Raw genomic sequence first — 23,913 nt, forward strand, 5'->3', positions numbered from 1 at the left:
CAAAATTATTACTGCTTATAATATTTCAACCTCAGAATATTTCTAAGTAACAAAGATATTTACTTGTTTTTGTTGTGAATATTTACATTTGAATATTTTAATTTCACAATCATGTGATTTCTGATAGTCATTGTTTGATTGTTTATTGTGTGTTGCCTACTTCAGCTTAATACACGTTAAGGAAAAATGACACCTTATAGTATGTAAAATTTATAAATTTCTAAATCACATAGAGTTCATGGTTTTTGATTATTATAAAATTAACTCTTCCAGTAGGTTATATATTTTTCTCTCTTTTACAACACAGGTTTTGAGAGTATTTTAGAAGGGCTTTATGGACCACGGCTACGAAGAGACCTCAGTTTATTTGAAGGTAATGCTTTTTAAATTTTATTTTAAAACTCTGTCCCATTTAATAAACAAAAAATGGTTGTTCTATGCTAACTTTATATTAAATATGAATTTGTGGTCTTGTTTAATTAGTATTTTTAAATGAATAAATAAAATCCAAATCTTTTGTTTTATAAATCTTTTTAAAAACTTTAGTACACTGATCAAAATGGAAACTGAAGCTTGTTTTTGGCTTAATGGTACAATTTAATTTTTATTACATATTATGTGTCCTCACTTATTCTTAAAGAAGATTTAAGTAAATATTTTCTGTTGCTCATGAGATAGGCAGCCTGGAAATCAGATTGTCATTCTGAAAAATCCTGCCATGTGTGTTCAGAATCTTATATTTATGTATAATACTATTTGTTATGTAGTATAGCCATCTCTTTCAAATGCTGTAGCATAAATCCTAGTGGAAGATTTTGATTTATGATATAATTACTGTGATACCCTAGTTCAATTGTTTTATTGCTTGCTTGGAAATGTAGAGCACTAGGAAAGAACAGTTTTGTAGACATCTGAAATTATATTCCTGTTTATTCACAAAATGGGTAGTGCTAGTATAGATTTACTGCTTTGTTTTTAAAAAAAAATTTTTTTTTCAACATTTATTTATTTTTGGGACAGAGAGAGACAGAGCATGAATGGGGGAGGGGCAGAGAGAGAGGGAGACACAGAATCGGAAACAGGCTCTAGACTCTGAGCCATCAGCCCAGAGCCTGACGCGGGGCTTGAACTCACGGGCGGCGAGATCGTGACCTGGCTGAAGTCGGACGCTTAACCGACTGCGCCACCCAGGCGCCCCTAGATTTACTGCTTTGATTTTGATCAAATTATTTCTGAGTCTTGTATGGGGTCAGTTTTATGTACTAACTCTGTTACCTTCTATCCTGTGGTACCTGCCATTCTACCAAGACCCAAGACCCCAAGACATCTCTACAGGCCCTTCTCTCTTCTGTATAAATAAGTCTTTAAGTTGAGGGAGTTGAGGTGGGAGTTGAGGAAGTGATGATGGGAGTAGTCAGAGTTTTCTGCTCTTTCTTTATTAATGTTGAGCAGGATAATTGAGTTATAAATTGTAGATCTGAAAGTATCTGTGAAAGATCATTTGTCCCAACCACCTGTCTTCAGTGAGATGAATTGATACACATGTAGAACACGACTTTAAGAATGAAGATTCCAAAATGTGCTTGTTCTTGTGTTTTATTATTCTTATAGCTAAGATCATTTTTTATGTCTTTTAACTTTAATCATTTCTCATTTGTCATAATTCAACACTGAATTAAGTATTTTTACCTGATATATTTTTTAGCAGTACTAGCTGTAATTTCACCTATATTTCTGAGCTTACAAATGAACAAAGGAAACATTTATAGAAACAAAAATTTAACCTATGCTTGACCTATTTCTTCAGCCTTCCTTTCTTAACCTGCTCTCCTCATTCATGTCAGAAGTCAACATTATACTTAATTGTCTTCTGGTAACCCAAATTACAACTTAAGACTCTTAGCCTGTTGCTTCCCCTACTTTCATTTGTTTATACATTGTATATGTATGTGTATATTTATGTTCATTCAGAAATTGTTTATTATGCAAAGGGCAGAATGTTCTAAGGAAATAAATGCTTTGTTTTTGTTTCTAGGCTAGTATTCCTTTAGTATGCACATTTTACATGTTTATTTTAGGGAATTTGAAAATACAGATAAGCCAGAAAGAAAAACATTACTCCTAGTCCCACAATCCATAGATAACCTTTAAACATTTTTATATAAATGTAAGATATGTGCTTGTGTATATTTAATCTTTTATTATAGTGGTGTATACTCTACGCACAGTGCATATAGTTTCTGTGCATATTGTGTTCACTGGTATATCATTTTGGTGTATAACGCCTAGATCATCTTTCATCTTTCTTAACAGTATTTCATTGTAGATCTATTTATAATTAATTTATTTAGTTGATTTAATCACCCATTGCAGTATATCTCGTTCCATTTATTTAAATTCAGATAGATCTTATACTTTATGTCCTTTTTAGTGCTTTTTTTGGTGAGAGGAGTTAACAAAATTAGCTAAGCTTTGGAACTTGCATATAAGCACATATTCATTGCCTTTTTTTCACCCTCAGATACTCTTTCATCAGGTTTCTTAGGTAAATTCTTCCTCCTTTTTCTGCTTTTATGATTTAAAAAAAAGCTTCTAATTAAATTGTAGCTTTAAGAATGATAATATAATAGCAATAAATCTGTAATCTGTGCAAGGATGAAGACAGCCATATATTTTGAAGGAAAATTAAATAAAAAATGTAGAGCCTTTTGAAAAGGCATGTAAAAACTATCCATTAGAGACATCTCCAGCTTCTTTCTTACCTCTTAAAAATAAGTGTGCTTGTTTTGTTGCCAACGTTAAAAATGGTTTAATATTTAGATGCTGAGACTACAAGTATAGGGATTTCTCACTAAAGAAATCTGTATGCAGAATTCAAATAGATTAGTGTATGTTTTCAGATAAATCATTGGAAATCTAAACCTTTATTACTTTGCAAAACCCAGAAACTAAATATATTACGTAGCAAAAGATTCTTGTATATTACTCCAAATTATTTTTTATTAAAAAATTAAACTTTTAAGCAAAAATTCCCTCTTTTTTTCTGCTTTAGTCAGTCCTTTCTCATGTCTTATTTGTGAGCTGGTTTCTTCCACCTATGGGATCATCTGATTTATTTGTGACTGTGAATATTTACAAAAATACGAAAAGAGTGCAGTAGGCCTATGTAAACTGGCTGATAGATCCTTACTGGTTTTTCTCTAGGTGTGTCTACATTTGGAAGGGAGATTATATCAGAGGTCTGCAAGCTATAGCATGTGGGGCAAATACAGCTTGTTGACTTTTGAATGGTCTCTAAGCTATGAGTAATTTTTACATTTTTAAATAGTGGGGAAAAAAAACAAAAGAAGATTAATAGTTCATGGCATGTGAAAATTATGTGAAGTTCAAATTTAATTGTCCTGTTAATAAATTTTTATTGGAAACAGCCCCTCTTATTTGTTGAAACATTTTCTGTCTGCTTTTATACTACAACAGTAGAGTTGAATGGCGTGACAGATGGTATGGCCTGCAAAACCTAAAATATTTACTATTTGGCTGTTTATGGAAAAGCTTTGCTGACCCCTGACTGTACCACTGACTGAAGTTTAATATCTTTGACATAATATCCTTTTTTCAACTCTAAACACTATGATGGTGGAGACAACAAAATTACTCTTTATTTTTTATTTGTTTTTATTTTTATTTTTGAGAGAGAGAGAGTGTGTGAGTAGGGGAGAGGGGCAGAAGGAGAGAAAATATCAAGCAGACTCCATGCTTAGTGCAGAACTCAGCTTGAGGCTGGATCCCATGACCCTGGATTAGGACCTGAGCTGAAATCAAGGGTCAGATGCTCAACTGACTGAGCCACCCAGGTGCTGCACAAAACAATTTTTTAAGATTTATTAGGTGAAACATTAAAAAAATTTTTTTTTAATTTTAGAGAGAGACCACAAGTGGGGGAGAGGGGCAGAGGGAGAGATAGAATCTTAAGCAGATTCCATGCTCAGCACGGAGCTCGCACAAGGCTCAATCCCATGGTCATGACCCCAGCTGAAATCAAGAGTCAGACACTTAACTGATTGAGCCACTCTGGCCCCCCTTCCCCCCAATTTTTTTTTAATCTGAGTATTGTTGATACACAATGTCACATTAGTTTCAGGTGTGCACATAGTGATTGGACTTCTCTATATGTTATGCTCACCCCAAGTATAGCTATCACCTGTCATCATACAGTACTATTACAATATTGACTATATTCCCTGTGCTGTGCCTTTTATTCCTGTGACTTATTCATTCCATAACTGGAAGCCTATTATTCCCTACCCCCCTTCATCCATTTTGCCTGTCCTCCCACCCCACCCACCCCTTCCTTACCTTTGGAACCACCAGTTTATTCTCTGTATAGGGCAGTTGTGCTTTTGTTTATTGATTTGATTTTTTTTTTTTTTTTAGTTTCCACATGATTGAAATCATATGGTATTGGTTTTTCCCAGTCTGACTTGTTTCACTTATAATACTCTCTAGGTCCACCCATGCTGTCACAAATGGCATAATCTCATCCTTTTTTAAGACTGTGTAATATTTTAGTATGTATGTGCATCTCACATCTTTCTTATCCATTCATCTATCAATGGACACTGGGTTGCTTCCCATCTTTAGGTTATTATAAATAATGCTTCAGTAAAACATAGGCGTGCATGTATCTTTTTGAATTAGTGTTTTGGGTTTTTTTGGGGTAAATAGTATTGGAATTACTGGATCATATGGCATTTCTATTTTTAATTTTTTGAAGACTCCACACTGATGTACCAATTTTTCTTCCCACTAACAGTGTACAAGAGTTTCTTTTTCTCTACATCCTCTCCAACTCTTGTTGTTTCTTGCATTTTTTAAATCAAGTTTTTATTTAAATTCTAGTCAGTTAACATACAGTGTAATATTAGTTTCAGGTATAGAATTTAGTGATTCATCACTTACATACAACACCCAGTGTTCATCACAACAAGTGCCCTCCTTAATACCCATCACTTGTTTGCCTTTTTGATTTTAGCCATTCTGACAGGTATAAGGTGATATCTCATTGTACTTTTGATTTGCTTCCGTGATGATGAGTGATGTTGAGCATCTTTTCATGTGCCTGTGGTCATTTGGAAAAATGTCTATTCATGTTCATATTTTAGGTGGATTATTTGTGGTTTTTTTGTTATTGAGATGAATAAATTCTTTATATATTTTGGATGTTAACCTCTTATCAGATATATCATTTGCAAATATCTTTTCCCATTCTGTAGGTTGTCTTTTTGCTTTGTCGATGGTTTCCTTTTCTCTGCAGAAACTTTTTATTTTGATGTGGTCCCAATAGTTTATTTTTGTTTTTGTTTCCTTTGCCCTAGGAGACATATCTAGAAAAATATTACTACCACTAATGTCAGAGAAATTACTGCTTGTGTTCTCTTTTAGGAATTTTAAGGTTTCAGGTCTCACAATTAGGTCATTAATCCATTTTGACTTTATTTTTGTGTATGATGTAAGAAAGCAGTCCAGTTTCATTCTTTTACACGTAGCTATCCGGTTTTCTTAGCATTTATTGAAGAGATGTCTTTTTCCCCATTGTGTATTACCTTTTTGTTAGATGAAATATTTTGAATGCTTATTTTGTGTAAGGAACTGTGATTAGCGGTGAGGAAAGGAACTACTAGGAATTCATGGCCTAGTATTAAGTCAGTAGTTTTCTAATATGAATTGATTATCTATATTAAAACCAGAGAATCTAATATTGCTGTATTTTATAGTTAGGTAAATTATATTAGCTCTTATCAATGTGTACACAAAAACTTATCCAAGTGTATTCATCATGCTATTTATAATCCCAAGACTAAGTATCCAAAAATAGGGTATTGATTAAATAAGTTACGATGCATCTGTTTGATGAACCATGCGTATCTGTTAAAAATGATTTAGAAGTATATTTGAGCATAGGAAATATTTGTGACAAATAAACATGTGTATAATATCCTAATTTTTTAAATAGCATTTTTGGAGCAGTTTAAATTTACAGAAAAAAATCAAGTAGAAAGTACAAAGATTTCCCATATAATCCCCCTTCAAGGTTTCTCTATGTTAATATCTTTCATTAGTGTGGTACATTTGTTACAGTTAATGAGCCAATATCAATATATTTTATTAATTAAAGCCTCATAGTTAAGTATACACGTTGTACAGTTGTCTGCATTTTGGCAAATGCACAGTCATGTATCCACACTATAATATCCAACACAATAGTTTCACTGGCCTAAAAATCACCTGTATTCATCACCTTTTTAGTTCTTTCCTCTGTCCCCAATCCTCTGCTCTTTTTACTGTTTTTTTTTCTTCTCCATAATGTCATAAAATTGAAATCATACAGTATTTAGTCTTTTCAGACTCACTTCTTTCACTGAACAATATGCATATAAGTTTCCTGTGTCTTTTCATGGCATCACAGCTCATTTCTTTTTATTACTGAATAATACTGCCTTGGTTAGATGTACCACAGTCTACTTAAAAGACATTTGGGTCACTTCCAAGTTTTGGTAATTACTAATAAAGCTACTGTAAACATTTGTGTACAGGTTTTATGTAGACATAACTTTCCAGCTCATTTGTGTAAATACTTAGGAGCCCCATTGCTAGATAAGTATGGAAAGATTATGTTAAACTTTGAAGAAACTGTAAGACTTATCTTCAAAAGTAGCCGTACTATTTTGTGTTCTTACCAGTGATGAATTTAAGTTCCTTTTGCTCTGCATCCACACCAGCATTTGATGTTGTCAGTGTTTCGGACTTAAACTATTCTAGTAGCTGTGTAGTGGTAGCTCATCTTAATTTGCAATTCTCTAGCAGCATATGATATTGAGCATCTCAGCAAATGATATTGAGCATCTTTTCATAAGCTTATTTGCGATCTGCATATATCCTTGGATGAGGTGTCTGTTCAGACAGTTTTTGGTAGTTAGGTAATGATGATAGATAATAATGATAGAATGAGGAAGTATTCCTTCTGCTTTTATTTTCTGGAACAGATTGTAGAGAAACCATCTGGATTGGAGTTTTCTTGTTTTGGTAGGTTATTGATTATTGATTTAATTTCTTTAGTAGATATAGTCCTATTGAGATTTTCTATTTTTTGTTTGAAATTTGGTAGATAGTGTCTTTCAAGGAATTTGTCCGACTAATATTATTCATAATATTTTTTTATTTTTTTATTATTCATAGAATCTGTAGTGATGGCCCATCTTTCACTTCTGATATTTTCTTTTTCTTTACTTGGTTAGGCTGGGTAGAGGTTTATCACTTTTATTGATGTTTTCAAAGAATCTGCTGATGCTCATTTTTGAAAAGACCTAGAATATAAACTGGAAGGATATATTGCAAAATGTTAATCATTATCTCTGGATGATGGGATTACAAATAGTTTTTATTCTTTGTACTTTTCAGTATAGTTACTATGTAATTTCATAATGAAATTTTATTTTTTAATAACATTGCCCAATGTTCAGTATCTTCCCTCAAAGTCAACATTTGTTAGGGGTAACCTGGGGGCTCAGTTGGTTAAGCATTCGACTTCAGCTCAGGTCATGGTCTCCTGGTTTGTGAGTTGGAGCCCTACCTCAGGCTCTGTGTGGACAGCTCAGAGCCTGGAGTCTGCTTTGGATTCTGTATCTCCCTCTCTCTCTGCCCCTCCACCGCTCATGCTCACTCCTGGGCACGCTGTCCCTCTCTATCTCTCTCTCTCTCAAAAGTGAATGAACATTTATAAAATTTAAAAAAAAATCAACATAGTTATAACTACTTTTTCATGACCTTCATGATCAATCTAGTTCAGTATTCTCTTTTTTCACTTTTCATTGGGCTTTGTCTTTGGGAACTTTACATTTATTTCTTGTGGTTAAAGGGTACTGAAGAGAATAAAAACATTCAAAGGAAGTATGATTATCTAAAAGAAAATGAGAGTACCACCAATTGGACTTGTTAGGTGTTCTTCATACATTCTTGTTTAATTTTGTTACTATAGTCTTAAGGTGTAATTATTATCCTCATTTTAACGGATGAGGAAATTGACGCCAGGGAAAGTAACTTGCCAAAGGCCACATCTAGTATTTGGAAAGATATCTCAGTTCCAGGGCTCTCTAATTTCAAAGTCTGTTATCTTTCCAAGATAGATTAGGTAAAATGATTAGAACCAAACTTTGCCCATGAGTATATACCCATGGTGAAAATGTTGATCTTTTGTTAGTCATTTACTATCCATTTTCATTATGACATTGCCTTTTCTGTGAGATACAAACTTTGGCCCTTTTTGAATTTATAGCTTCATTAATTAAAATTTCAGAATAAGAGGCAACTTATTTTAGGGATATCTGATTTATTGTCTTATTTTGTTTGAGAGATAAAATTAATGTATTTTGTTGCAGTATTTATTTTTCGTGACATGAAAAGATAATCGGGACAAACAAATCTGGCTTAGAGTTTTTCAAAAATTTTTTTCCAATAAATAAAAAAAAATGTGTCTCATCATCATTTATTTGAACTCAAAATCAAAAGTTGATGTAGAAAGAGTAGTTATTAAATATTTGTAAGTAAAGTCATAGTTTTTTTAACCCAGCAAAATTTAATGGCATTTATATAATTTTGATTTATTCAGTGCTGTTTATTTAACCACATAGGGATTTACTTTAATTAACATCTCTCTGAAGAACTTCTAAAATAACTAAAATAAATGAGATAATCTGAGCATGCCCAATTTATTTTACAGCTGGTAATTGTTTTAATTAATCCAAAGTTGTTCCTCAGTTCAACATATTTATCACTGAAACTTCATGAAACCTTGTAATAGTTTTTCAAAAATACCTCTTCTCCAGGACTACCAGCTATTTTTTAAAAAAGCACAGTGCTAGATATCTTTCATATTTTTTATTCATGAGGCCATAATAAAAAAGCAATAAGATTTCCTTGATCTATCAAAGTTATTATGCTTAGCCTATGAGTCAAGTTTTTGCACAGTAATACTGCATAACAAAGAGCTCTAAAATCTATTGCTTGCTCATTGGGTGATCTGATTCACTGGACTTCAGGAATCACTTCTCCTGATGATTCCAGGTGCCAGTCGGAAGGAGTAATGGCTGTGTTGGGCAAGTTCTTTTTGTGTTGCAAAGTAGAAACTCAACAGAACTGGGGAACTTGCCATACCTTTTAAAGCATCAGCTTGGAAGAGTATACTTCCACTTCTCCCACATTCATTCCACTGATCAGGAAGAGACATTGCACAATTCCACATTCCGGAGTGTGAATGTATTATTCTATAGTGACAGGCTGAAAGGTTGAAGAAAATTTTACACCTACATAACTACAGTTCTGGGTTTCTAATTGTATAGATTGCTTAAACTTTTGATTAATCAGGTTGTTTACAAAAAAGTGATCAGTTTTCTTAAACTGATATATTAAAATTATCTGTCTTATGCAAATTAACCTTATTAAATATATTTGTGATGGTATAGATTTAAAAAATAATGACTGATGATCCTGTTTTGATAGTAACTAGCCTTTGCATGGTGTTTTAGAGTTTATAAAATATTTTCACATTTTTTCATGTGATCCACAAGTTAGGTAGTGGGATCCTTACTTTACAGATGTGAAAATTAAAACAAAAACGTTGTGACTTGACAAGGTTACAACCAGTAAGTTCCATTACAGATTTTTGGAGACTTTAAATCCAGTTATCTTTACATTGCCCTATACTGGGTTTCATGCTCCCATTTCCTACCATTTCTAAGTTTAGATAAATAATAGAAATATTTCTGGACCACTGTTAAAACCTAAGGGAGCTATCACTATACACTTTATACTCCATCACATCATACTATCTTCTACTCTGATTTGTGTATCTGGATTGATGCAAAATTGCTTAGAGGCTGATCCTCAGTCTTATTTATTTATTATTATTCCAACAAAAGTAAGCTTATTTTCTGTGTAATTTAGTAGAAACATGTATTCAACTTCATTATGTATTTCAAAAGTATGAGGGAAAATTACTGTGGTATACCCCAGTGCTTTTCAAATTAGTACCAGGGTAACTGCCTCAGGTGATAATGGTTTCATACATTTGAGGTTCTGTGTAAAAATTTATTTGGGAAAAGAGATGGAGAGTTTTACTGCAAGAAGGAACTTTGAAAAATCACTGTCATACCAAGTATAGTTAGGATGGCAATGATATTCTATCTTCATAAAATTTCTTCATTATATGTTTGTTTTGCACAAACTTTGTATTATAATAGTTGACTTATATGAAACATTCTTGTGAAAAAAAAATGTTTTGTGTTGAATAATATAACATGTTTACCTGCCTTCTACTCTAACTCTTGCAACAACACCTTTAAACAATGTAATAAAAATCTATTCTCTTTAGCTATGAATTTCTGTTTTTTTGGACAGCATTCCATTTTCTCAAATCTGTGGGCTTTTCTGGTGCTTTACTCCATTTTCTCTGTTTTATGTTGCTTTCATGATGTGCAAAATTTATTTATTTTGCCCCCATATCTCCCTGTTTTGATTTCTTTCATAGTGAAAATTAAAAATTAATAGGTAATGATAAATTGAATCTTTTAGAAGGTTAGATGATACTTAAGACCCTATTGTTAGAAAATTAATTTATAACCAGCTCATTGTTCTTGATACTTTGTCCCATAATAGTGCAAATTACTCTCCTTACAGCCTTCTCTGTTTATTTCTTTCTAGAGGTCATCACTTTAATTTCAAAGTTAGGCCTTCTCCCTTTACTATTAGTAGTTAGTTTTTTTATATGAGCCATTGCTGTGGAGAGTGGTAATTTTATTTGTTTTAATAAAGTTAGTATACTTAATGAATATTTTTCCCTCTTTTAAAGACTGTGAACCAGAAGAGCTGACTGACTGGTCTATGGATGAAAAATGTTCATTTTGTAATCTACAGAGAGAAGCAGTCAGTGTAAGTTTTAGTGCTATGAAATTATTTCTAAACTAATTGCACAATTGTAACACAATTTTTTTTAACTGAATTTTTTCTGAAAATTGGTGATTTACAGTGGAAATTTAAATACTTGATTTTGGTAATGTGAAGAATATTTTAAAGTCTAACATTTAGCTTAACTTGCAGGTGAAATCACAAAACACTCATCTTTTTTGCTTATTTCACATTTCTTCCTTATAGCTCCCTGACTCATGAAGTTCAGTTTAGATCTGTTTTGTATTTAGGTAGATGACAGTGAGTTTAGAGACCTAGTTTGATTTGAGACCACCCTGTAGTCTTTCTTAGGAATCTGTAGCTGGAGGATAATGCGGTACTACTTTTTAGCCTTTTACTCTCTTGAAGTCTTTTGGATATCACAGTTATTTCCTGTGTAAATGATTAAATATTTAGTGTCTAATATAAACAAGGCATAAACTAGACAAGCAGCATCTTCTTGTATGGTGGAAAGTCCTAATTCTTTACTGGTGTGAGAAAGGCTGAAAAGAAATGACAACTTGAGAACCTGTACCCATTTTGGTCAGATTAGTGGGTAAACATACCTGCTTTGTTGTTACAACTGTCATTATTGGCATTGCTATCTAATGAATTTATTTAGCAATATATTTTATCTACTCTGCTCCCCCCTCCATTTTTGACTGTAGTTTTGCCAAAAAATAAGGCTAATTTGGTATCAAAGCTAAATTTCTTTTCTCCTGACTCCTGTCCAAATTTTATGTTCTCTCTATATAATTTGATAGAATAAATGAACATTTAGAGAATATTTTTTTGCAATTTTTAATGGAATTTCATGTATAATAAAAAGTGATTTTTTTATGTTGTTTTCTTATAATTTTAGGATTGTATACCATCTCTTGATTCTTCACAGTCAACACCAACAGAGGAACTATCATCTCAGGGCCAGTCCAACACTGAAAAGATTGAATGCCAAGCAGAAAATTACCTAAATGCACTCTTTCGAAAGAAAGGTAATATTGGTATACTTTGTCATTTAAAATTTGCAGTAGAGGTCTAAAATGTTTGCAGTTTTCTTGCAAGTTTTTTTTATGTCAGTCTTTACTCCATTTTTGATTATTTCTTTTTTTATCTTTAGTTTTTCTTCATATTAGGACATTAGAATTCTTAGTTACTGTAGGGCTAGTCTTCTATTAGCCATTCCTTTTCTCCACTTTTTTCTCAAATCTGTCCCTGACACTATCAGATATTTTCCTCATCTACTATAGGCAGACAGGAAGTGTTTTTATGCTTCTGGTCTTTATTTTGTTGCTGTTCTCAAGACTTCAAAAGTTCTTTCATGTTCAATAAGTGATAGATATATTATACTGTAAAGCTGTCTTTAGAAATCTAACAGTTAAGTCATTTATCAGCCAGATTGGAGTATTTTTGCTGGCGTGGGATTTCAGTGTTTCTTTGGTAGCTTGAATATGCTTACTTGACCTTAAATGTCAAATGTTCTTTTTTACTCACCTGTCTAAACTATTTAAACCAAATGAGGCTTGTTTCACTTGTTACCTTACTTGATACACATGTATCAGAGAGTAGTTTTTATATCTTAGTTGCTTGAGAAAAATATAGAAATATAGAACCTTCCATTTTTTGTTCTTGGCAATTTCTGCAGTAGTAGAGTGTCTTAATTTTTACCACATAGATCTTTGGAGTGAGTCATGATATAGGGGGAATGTAAGATGGGAAGGGTTATCATTCTGCCTCCCACTTTCCAGAGACTGAGAAAAACATTATTGTATTTCATCTAGGTGTTGACCCTGCTTTACTCCTCTTTGAAATTAGGTTAACATCAGATACTGTTCTATTAAGTTGATAACTTTTAGATTTTAATCAATAATGTTGAAAATAGTCTTCACCTTTGAGCAAGGAGGCTTTTGTTTAGTCCTCAGTGTTATGAGTTTTATGTGTTGAAATATGAGAATTCTTTTATTAGAAGAATCATTAGTGTATTAAAAGACCTAAGGTTAAGAACTGTATATTTTTTTTAAGTGCAGGAGACTGAAGATATTTTCCTGTATGTTACTAAAGTGCTTAGTGTTGAGAAATCGGCATTGTCTTTAAAAAAAACATTATTTTTTTTAGAAATTTCCTATTTGAACCCATATTAATATTTTACATGCTTTCCTTAAGAAGTTTATAACATATTAATTTAAAAAATTTTATTCTGCCAGTGTACTTACACTTAAAGAATTATGTTATCAGACTTATATCACTAATAGAGCTGGAAGAAATGTACACATTTACATACATGCACACGGTTTCACCTTAGAACTCTTTACTCAGTCTTCTTTTCCTTGAGTAATTTATAATGGTAGTCGCTGGAATTATCAATAGTTATGACCTATAATTTTTGATAGTATGGAGTAACCTGTGCTCCATTGCCCTATTAAGAGTAATCAGTAAACACTTGGTACTATTTCAGCTGATTCAAGCATCTGGGTCTTCAAGAGGTCTCCTACCAATGGTTGGGTGAGTGTTCATGGATATTTAGTGACCTCTCCATTTGAGGTGAATCTTGGCTTTCTTCCCGATCTTTGAAGGATTGCAAAGTTTTTAAATGAAAGATTCTTATTAGTATTTTTGCTTTAACTTCAGGTCTTATCTTTGTTAATTCCTTTATTTGTAGTCCAACATGATTTTCCAGATTTAATTAAACATAAGGACTTTTCTACTCATTTACTTGGTTTTGTTTTTGTTCTTTATTTTTTAATTTTCTTTGAATAAAATCATTTTAGAGGTTTCCAATATGGTCTGGATTAGGATAAGGCCAGAAGATAATAATAGTATCTTTAAGTGATGATAACGTCTCTGTTTATTTAATTCCACTGTTAACTCTACTTGAAAATAAAAGGCATAAACATGTTTTTAAAGATAAGAAACACTTCTGAGCCTTTGGAGTAATAAATAAAATGTTGATAAAGCATATTGTTGGTGGAGCTTTTATTTGATTCCTGAAAATTTCCCAAACTCAGCCATTTTCAGGAATTCTGGATATTAGTAACATTTATGTTACTGATACTCAACAGATACTGATCTTTTGCTTAGTTTGAGGAATATATGCATGTTAATCATCTTGCCAAAATGTAAAGAAATCTTTTAATAGCTTTATTATAGCTTGTTTATTATTTTTCCTAACTGTGGTTTTAGGGACGAAGATAATGATAAGTATAAACTGTTATTAAGAACCCACTACACAGGGTAATGAGATGGTTGATGTCATCAGTTATGATTGAGCACTGAAACCTTTTTATGCCTTAATCTTGTTTAATCTGAAAACAATGTTAAGAGGTAGGTACTGTTATCATTTTAACAGGTAGAGACAGTGAAACACAGAGAAGTTAAGTAATGTGTCTTTTAGTTCTATTACAAACATTTGAATCCTCAGGAAGTTAAAAAAAAAAAAAAGTTAAAAAGTGTTCTGTGTGAGGAGCACCCAGATTCTTTTATGTACTAAGTAGGAAGACTTTCCTATTCTATACTTATTAGCCAGCTAGGATTAGAGTTATTTTAATTGAATTAGGCAGACTAGAGAGGACTGTGAGAAATGCTATATTTCTTCTACACTTCCATTTTCCCTTTTATGAACCATGGACACTTTCAGCGATTAGTTTCCTTGTAGTGTTTAATAATAGATTGGAGGAAACTTAAATACTAAATAGTTTGGCAAATCCCTCATAATTAGAAGCTAGTCAAAAATACTTTTTCAGAGTTGAATAAATGGGGGGGAGGGTATATTACTACAGAGATGAACTTTTAACTAGCTTTGAATATTATTCAGAAATTTTTCAAAATTTTTCAAAATTGAATTCCTTCCAGAGGTTTACCCTAAAATTGTCTGTAGTGTTAAAATAGAATGAAAGCTCCATGAAAGCAGGCACTTTTTTTTTGTTAATTGCAGTATCCTCAGTATTTAGAATAATACTTATTACATCTGTCTTCAGGAAATACTTGTTGAACTTATGAATGCGTACTAATAAACTGTCCAGGTATCTTCCAGTTTCACTACCTATTCTAATATTACTACTTATTTGATTTGAAGAAAGAAATTAATTAACATGTATATATAGTTTACCTTTCCCTACTCTGTACTTAAGTTTGTTACTGTGTATAGTTTGAGTATCAGTTTGTTTTGAAGTGTGTAGAAACATAGCCATGTAGATATAAAATGCCTTTTCCAAAGTATCCCCATCAGATGTAAACTAAATTATTTTTACTTTTTGCTTCGCATTCTCAGATTACCTGAAGCAGTGTAAGTCACCAGCTTATGATTCAGGAAGATGTCTCATCTTTTATTTTTAAATTAAAGAAGGTTACTTGACTAAATTGGAAAGATAGTAGTTGAATGAATCATACTGCTAAATATATGATAAAATGAAATCTTTCTTCATCAAAATACAATATGTTTCACCTGCTTTATCTTTTATCCACACACATATTAGCATTCATGCAACTACTATTCTGGTTTTTTTGTTTTCAAAGACCTTTCCTGATATATTTGATGCAGTTAGTTGAAAGCTGATATTAGCCAACCCTTTCCCCTTAAATTAATTGGTAGCCAGGTTTTATATAAAGTCTTTCAGCCTTTTCTGAACACAGATCCTTTTCCTTTTAAACTCTTAATTTTTAAATCTTTTTTTTTTTTAATTTTTTTTCAACGTTTATTTATTTTTGGGACAGAGAGAGACAGAGCATGAACAGGGGAGGGGCAGAGAGAGAGAGGGAGACACAGAATCGGAAACAGGCTCCAGGCTCTGAGCCATCAGCCCAGAGCCTGACGCGGGGCTTGAACTCACGGACCCCGAGATCGTGACCTGGCTGAAGTCGGACGCTTAACCGACTACGCCACCCAGGCGCCCCTTAATTTTTAAATCTTATATCAAGAAATAAATATTAATATGGCTTGCTAAACAATTGGTTATGACTGTTAATAAAGCATTTGATTTCTTCTAAGAAATCTTTTAGATTGCTTTTCTCTAAATTTTTTTTTTTCAACGTTTATTTATTTTTGGGACAGAGAGAGACAGAGCATGAACGGGGGAGGGGCAGAGAGAGAGGGAGACACAGAATCGGAAACTGGCTTCAGGCTCTGAGCCATCAGCCCAGAGCCTGACGCGGGGCTCGAACTCCCGGACCGCGAGATCGTGACCTGGCTGAAGTCGGACGCTTAACCCGACTGCGCCACCCAGGCGCCCCTAGATTGCTTTTCTCTGAATGCAGGCATCCATGAGTGACTGTGTAAATTTGACCTGATACATTCATGCCCAGAGTTTCTTACACAAATATGCCTTTGTGAGATCATTGTGGGTCATACATCGAATTTCTCCTATATGGGTTGCCATTTGGAACTTTCCGGAAACTGTGTATTAGTGCCATAAAATAACTCACATACTGTTATGGGCCACGTTCAAAGGTGTTTATGAAAATATTTTTCTTGTTTTGTCATAATCTGGAAGATATGAATGAAATTCTAAGAAAATACACTTAAAATTAGAACTGGATTTAAGATTTTTGCATTCTGGTAAAATCACTTTTCTACCTGCAATACCATCCATGACAGGAATTAAAGGCCAACTGTCAGGTCACTCATTATCATCTGCATTCTTATCTCCTTTTGTCTTTTTTATCCTCAAATTCGAGTCAGTTATCCCTTTACAAGCACCCATATTTCTACTTTGTCTTTTGAAACCTGTGGTCTTTAATCAGCAAAAATCTCCTGTGTCCTCAGGCTCTTCCTCTTAATGTTCCCTTTATTTTATTGTTGTCACTCAGATCTGCATATTCGTAAGAGATGCTTTTGTAGCCCTCCCCTTACTGGCTGTTTTTAATTTCTTGCTTTATGTAATATAGGATGATACCATTGGCAGGTAACCTCTAATATCTTTATAGCTGCTTTCCCATCATTTATTCACTCTCCTCACTCAAAACCCTGAGCTCCTTTGAAGCACATGACAGCAAACTATTCCATCTATATTATCATGTTGTGGACCTCTACCAACCTATTCACTTTATTCCTCCCAAATGTTATTCCCATCACAATTCTTAGTGACTTCAAATTCTATGTAGGTGATATATTCAACACTCTGGACACTCTGGACCTCTTCATTTCCAATGATCTTTTCCTCCATTCCCCTCCAGCCATCTTTCTCCATGACCATTCCTAGACCTTTGCCGCCTCTCAAATCTAATTTCAGCCATCTCTTTCTGTGACTACAACTTCATTCCAGTACTCATCCTGCCCCCCCATTTTTTTAACCTCATTACAATTTCCAGTCTATTGACCACACCAATTTTCAACTCTTCATTGTCTCCTAGACATGACTTCACTTCTCCTAGAAGTGGCAGAAGTGAAGCTGAATAGCTCTGATAATGTGCTTAATAATCACTGTGATCATCTTTCGTATAAAAATCTTAACTCCGTTAATTCTCTCTTCCTGTGTCATATTTGCTTATTAGAACCTTATCTGTGTTTTAGTCCCATTCCTCATATATTACACACTTGCCCTGACCAGCTAAACTTGGCTAGAGTAAAACACCCAATTATGTTGACTTTATAAGTTTTGCCTAATCAGTTTCCTCTCTTTCAAGTAGTTATTTTCTCTTTTTCGTCAGCTCTCCAACAACTAAAAAGTTACTCTTTATTTTTGTAGCACAATTACATTCTAACATATATAATTTACTTCTTCCTTTATTTACTATGTATTGTCTTTCTTCTGCTGGAATATAAGCACCATGAAGAATTGGATTTTGTCCTTGTGTTGACTAATATATCTCAAGCATCTGACACACAGATATTTAGTAAATATTTATTATCTGTACGTTTACTGTCTTCACTTCTCAATTCCCCTTTTCTTTTTAACCTGTCCCAATTAGACTTTCTTTCCTACTACTTCACTAATTGTTTTATCAGTTTCCTTGGTAATTCCATCTTGTATTATTCAGAGGGAAGCTATCAGTTCTCATCTTACTTAACCTTTCAGCATCGTTTGACAGAGTTGATCACTTCCTTATTCTGATTTCTAGGAAATTATATTCCAGATAATTTTTTCCATATACTGTAGTTTTATGAATGAGAAAATCTAGTGTAAAAATCACCTGAATTATAGGCCAGTCCTACCATATGAGCTTGCCTGTCTGTCTCATTTAATATGATCTATATTCTGTTTTAAAGAATTTCCTGGTCCCCATAGTACTTCAGAACCTCATTCTTTCTGAATTTCTCTTACTCACCAACATACAAGGAGTCTAGGATTCTAGCAGAGGGCTTTTTCAAATACCATACTTGTGAAATGTGATAAATTAGTTTATAAATTGCCATCTTGCCATTTTTAGCTTACATATAATTTGAACTGTCAGTTACAGTTTACTATTTGCTGTTGGCTAGTTGTGCATTATACCCACAACCTTCTCAGATTGTTTTATAAAGGTTATCAATTAATAATATTGATTTGTTAGTAATAACTAGTAGTTATCCCCTGCCTTTTCCATATGGATTTATATTTGTGTGTGTGTGTGTGTGTGTGTGTGTGTGTGTGTGTGTGAGTTTTCCTCCCTAAAATGTTTTGAGTGAAGTCTTTAAACTGTTTCTATATTTAATGGAAGGGGCCAAAGCATAAGTTCACAATTGAACAGATAGGAATTCAAATCTGTCCCACCATATATTATGTGATTCTGACAAACTACTAACCCTTTTTGTGACTTAGTTTTCTCATCTGCAGAAGAGGCACAATAATTATAGATATTTATACTGTGTTGTCTGTCCTCATCCACCAAAAATGTAGTTTTGTTAAAATAGAAGATAATGGTTAAGGTTTTAATGTTTTAATCATGTGTGTTCAGTTGTAGCTTCTGGTGGAAAAGAGAATATGGGCTATGGAGTCAAACCTAAACGTGTTGCTTGCAGTTTTTTTCCATTAAATTAGCTATGATATTGGGCAAGTTATTTAACTTGGTGATACCATATTGTGAATTATATCATTAATATAATGTAGATGAAACATCTAGCTTAGTACCATATTTATAATAGGCATTCAGTGAAAAGTAACTCCATGGTGGATTGCACTAATTTTTATTGATTTTGTTGTATGAGAAAGCTAGGCACTGACATCTAAATGGCCTGCTCTTTTCATAGTAAGGCATAGTAGGTAAAATGTTGGGTTTTGGATTAGACCAAGAGTCTAGTCCTGGCTGATATATTCAGCCTTGTGTGACCTTGGGCAAACTTTTTAACTCTTTAAGACTTGTTTCCATTTCTATAGGATGGGAATAATTCTAGCTTTCTCAAGAGGATTATTGTGATGATTAGAAGAGTTAATGTATCCAAACCCACCAGGTTGTATGCATTAATTATGTGCAGTTTTTATATACCAGTTATACCTCAATAAGTTGAGGAGGAAGAGATAATGCATGTAAGGACTCAGTAATCTACAACTGCTGCTACTTTTATTTATTATCATTATCATCAATTACATGGAATGACAATAAATCAACAAAGGGAGACCATTGAGAGTTTAGCTGCCACATTAAATCATCTGATTATTAAGAGTGTGGTCTTTAGGATTCCATGAATTAATAAGTAACATCAAGATGTAAGGTAGCATACAGTCTTAAAAGTGAGTAGTAATGCTTCAAAACTGTCAGCAGCAAATAGTATTCTTTGGAGGTTTTGAAGGAGTAGAATTGTCCGCTAATAGGATACAAATTGCAAATTTGTATTGCAAACTACAGTATTGTGTTTGTTTTGTACAAATAAAAAGTCACTTTTGTGCATCAGTTTCTTAGTTAATAAAATGGAAAACTTTTTGCTAAGATGTGTTGGTATATATTGTTAGCCTATGTAACATTCAGGAAGTAAAACAATATAAAGAAATACTGGAAAAAATTATTTTGCAGACATTTGTGTCAATCAACCATGTGGAACACTTTGAGGGAAAATTTCAGCATAGTATGCAAAGTTGGCCAATTCTGGTAGCTATTTTTCTAATTCCTTCCATGTTCTGAATGCTCAGAGAACCAAAACTAATTTTAAAATATTAACTTAATAAAGTGAAAATCCTATATCAATATATTTGTGCAACGAAAGGACACATTTTCTGAAGCAAAATATAAAATATTATGTTAGATTAGTTTTTACTTCTTTAGGTATGAGTATTTGAGAGTATACCTTTTTTTGAAGGGGGACATTGCAGGGAGGAGCAGAGAGAATTTCAAGCAGGCTCCACACCTAGCACAGAGTCTGACGCAGGGCTAAGTCTCATGACCATGAGATCATGAGCTGAGCTGAAATGAAGAGTTGGACATTTAACTGCTTAACTGACTAAGCCACTCAGGTGCCCCTTTAACTAGAAATGGTAAAATGCTTTCATGTCTATTTAAGAAAATTTATGTTTTATTTAAGCCAGTAAGGTATTAAAGTGGCTTGCCTAGAGTTACTTCTGTCGTGAACATACTAAATGAGGCTGCCAGTGTTTCTGATGAATAACTGGAACCACGATGCTAACCAGATATGCTAGCGAATCTGATCATATAACTCTAATTATCTGGTAGTGTTTGAACTCCAAAGCCTTTTGGGTATGCTATGGCCTACTGGCTCATTGCAATTTTCTTTGCAATTACCTCATTCCTTCAACTTAAAACAATCTAGAGTTCTACAAACCATCTGTGAGCCCATATTAGATGCTAATTTTTTTGTGTGTGTGAGTCTTTATCCATATTTGTTTTCCTAAAAAACATACTTATTGTTCTGACAATACTGATTGAGGTTGTTTCTAAAAGAAATACCCTCTCTTTAGTGGAGTAGTGCTCAGTGCTTACCTAGACTAGGTATGTTTATGTAGCTCTGACATCCTCATTTCTTATAGTTATTGGAGTTCAGAGTTGCAGGCCTCACATGTCTATAAGGTATAGAGATAAAACTGTGGTGGACTATTAATAGTGTTCCGTCATTATTGCTGAGTATTTTGTTAGAGCAAAAAAATAATTATCATTATGTAGCAGTGCTATAGAACAGAGCTTTCTAAAATCATTTCTGCATGAAGACGGGTCAAATAAGATGATCCACTGGAGTACAGGAATTCTATTTACATCAATATATGTACTTAATGAAATAAAACTTCTGCAATAAAGGGAACCAAAGATCCTTGGAGAAGTGGTTACTCCCATTGCTGGGACTGAGAAAATATAAAATGAGTTTGGAACATTTTGTGGTACCAGAAAGTAAAAAAGTGCTCAGAAGAGGATAGGAATATATTGGGTGGGACACAGGAGGCAACCTGAAAGAGTTTGGAGGCCAAAACTGGAACAATTTGAGCAAAAAGATAAATAACAATATAATTCATAGAAATTCAGCAGACACCAACTTGACCCAGGCGATCAAGGGTTAATATCACTAGTAACAAAACATATCAAGTCTTAATGGTGCACTGATCTGATGCACTGAAAAAGGCACATTACTTCTGTCGTAGATTGCCAAAAAGGCATAACTTGGAATTAATCATGAAAAAGCTTCACATATATTAAGGAACATTCTTCCAAATAACTGACCAGAACTCCTCCAAGATGCCAGGATCATGAAAGACAAGGGAAGACTAGGGAACTTCAACTGATTAGAGCAAACAACTAAGTGCATTGTGGAATCTTGGATTGGATTCTGGAACAGAGGAAGAATGTTAGTGGAAAACTGATGAATTCAAATACAGTCTATGGTTTAGTTAATAGTATTATACTAATGTTAATTTCTAGGTATTGCTAGTTGGTTATATAGGATGTTAACATTAGGAAAGAGGTGAGAGAGTGTGTGTACTGCTTTTGAAACTTATGTACTTTGAAACTGTGTGTACTGCTTTTGAAACTTATGTAGTCTAAAGTTACTTCAAAATTTAAAGTATTTTTAAAAACATAATACAAATAAAAGTTAGTATTTACTATCTTTGACATATGGACTGACAGTGGCACCCTTCCTTGGTCTTTATATCAGAAGACTCTTGTCATATAAGGGTGACCTGGTATCCTGGGAGAAGAGTGAGAGTCCAGTTTCTCATCCAAGGAGGAGTTGAAAATGGCGCCCTCATTCTTCGGTTTGCATTTTGAGTGATATATTTCAGTGCGTTGTGATATATTATAGTTTATATGGCCTAGCTAAATGAATTTATATACTCTGCTATGTAGTTTTATCTGAATTAAGTCCAGAAAACAGATACGTGGCCTTACAATATTCTATCATTGATGAACCTTCCTCCAAGTATATGCTGTCCTTTGAGATGCTTAGCTCAGAATAAGAATGCTACTGTGTAATTTATAAATAGTATACATTAAAAAAATTTTTTTTAATATTTATTTATTTTTGAGAGAGAGAAAGTAGAGTGCAAGAGAGCACAAGCCAGGAAGGGGCAGAGAGAGAAGGAGACACAGAATCTGAAGCAGGCTCCAAGCTCTGAGCTGTCAGCACAGAGCCTGACATGGGGCTTGAACCCATGAACTGCGAGATCATGACCTGAGCCAAAGTCGGATGCCTAACCAACTGAGCCACCCAGGCACCCCATAAATAATATACATATTTTAAAGGTGCATTCTCAGTTTTGTTAATTGGTGAAGTTAAATGTTCAACAAAATTTGAAAACTCTGAAGATACATTTTAGAGATTGATTATTCCCAAGTCCAGAATTGGTGGGCTGATTTACAAAGAATATTTAATAGCTAGAAGATCTAATAGGGAAAGTTGTAGTCACAGGGGAGTTGAACTTTTGTTTTAAGAAGGCTAGGAGGTTCACAAATACAGTGGTCAGTTCATGGTGTTAAAGATGCAAAATACTGGGAGCAGATGGATATGGAGAGGCAAAATGATTTAGGACTAAAAGGTGATATCATGTCCATATCCTTTTTAAATAAAATTTTTTTTAATGTTTATTTTTAAGAGAGAGAGAGAGTCAGAGCATAAGTGGGGGAGGGGCAGAGAGAGAGAGAGAGACAGAATCCAAAGCAGGTTCCAGGCTCTGAACTGTCAGCACAGAGCCTGACACAGGACTTGAACCCACGAAACAGGAGATCATGACCTGAGCTGAACGAAGTCAGACACTCAACCAGCATCGACTGAGCCACCCAGGTGCCCCTATATAGTTTTTTTGAAGAAAAACTATATAGGTAAGTAGCTACATTAAGCTGTGTGGTAGGCCATGGCTTTTACTAAAATCTCAAGTGGGCTGTTAGAAATGAAACTTGCAAGTGTAAGTGGGGTGCTACAAGAGTTTCCTTTTATGATAATGATGTGGATTCTTAAAATCAGATGGTTCTATCCTCCTTCCTACCTACCCCACCGCCTAAAAACCCTAAAATGTTATGAGGGAAAGATCATATGGTTCTATGTCTCTGTGTTCCTCTGATCTGGTGGATTCCTCATTCTACATGGACAATTGAGACCATTAAATCTGTGGAATAAAAACAAGCTTCAGGAAACCCAAGTCTATTCATTTCATCTTTTGATTTTGTTTTTATCTTTTATAATGCATGTTTAGTAGAGACACAGTAAACCAAACTGAAAGCAGTTTAAACACATAGTGTTTAATGTTTAAGTCTTTATTCTTGGGGTACCTGGGTGGCTCAGTCAGTTAAGCATCTCACTTTGGCTCAGGTCATGATCTCAGGATTTGTGAGTTTGAGCCCCGCATCAGGCTCTCTGTTGTCAGCACAGAGCCAGTTTTGGATCCTCTGTCCCCATCTTTCTTTGCCTGTCCCCTGCTTTCTCACTCCCCAAAATAAATATTCTTTATATTCTTTTCTTTCCTTCTCTGAGCCAACTAGCTTATAAGACTTTGAGAAAAAAGAAAAAAAGAAACATTTTTCTCTAATAATTTCCTTAAGTGACTGTTCAGTAACCTTTTGTGTAAGGTGTGT

The 23,913-nt window shown here is 33.7% G+C and overlaps 1 protein-coding gene across 5 annotated transcripts in view; it reads left to right on the plus strand.

Annotated features, from left to right (window-relative positions):
- LCORL (ligand dependent nuclear receptor corepressor like) overlaps nt 1-23,913 on the plus strand; it is a 166,200-nt gene that overhangs the window by 50,282 nt on the left and 92,005 nt on the right. For all 5 annotated transcript variants that reach the window (XM_043572875.1, XM_043572877.1, XM_043572878.1 and 2 more), the window contains exons 2-4: nt 308-373; nt 10,904-10,983; nt 11,861-11,990. In XM_043572875.1, the coding sequence (XP_043428810.1) occupies nt 308-373; nt 10,904-10,983; nt 11,861-11,990 (276 nt within the window). The remainder of the gene's footprint in view (nt 1-307; nt 374-10,903; nt 10,984-11,860; nt 11,991-23,913) is intronic.

Source organism: Prionailurus bengalensis, chromosome B1, assembly GCF_016509475.1.
Source record: "Prionailurus bengalensis isolate Pbe53 chromosome B1, Fcat_Pben_1.1_paternal_pri, whole genome shotgun sequence".
In the NCBI taxonomy this organism is placed as follows: Eukaryota; Metazoa; Chordata; class Mammalia; order Carnivora; family Felidae; genus Prionailurus; species Prionailurus bengalensis.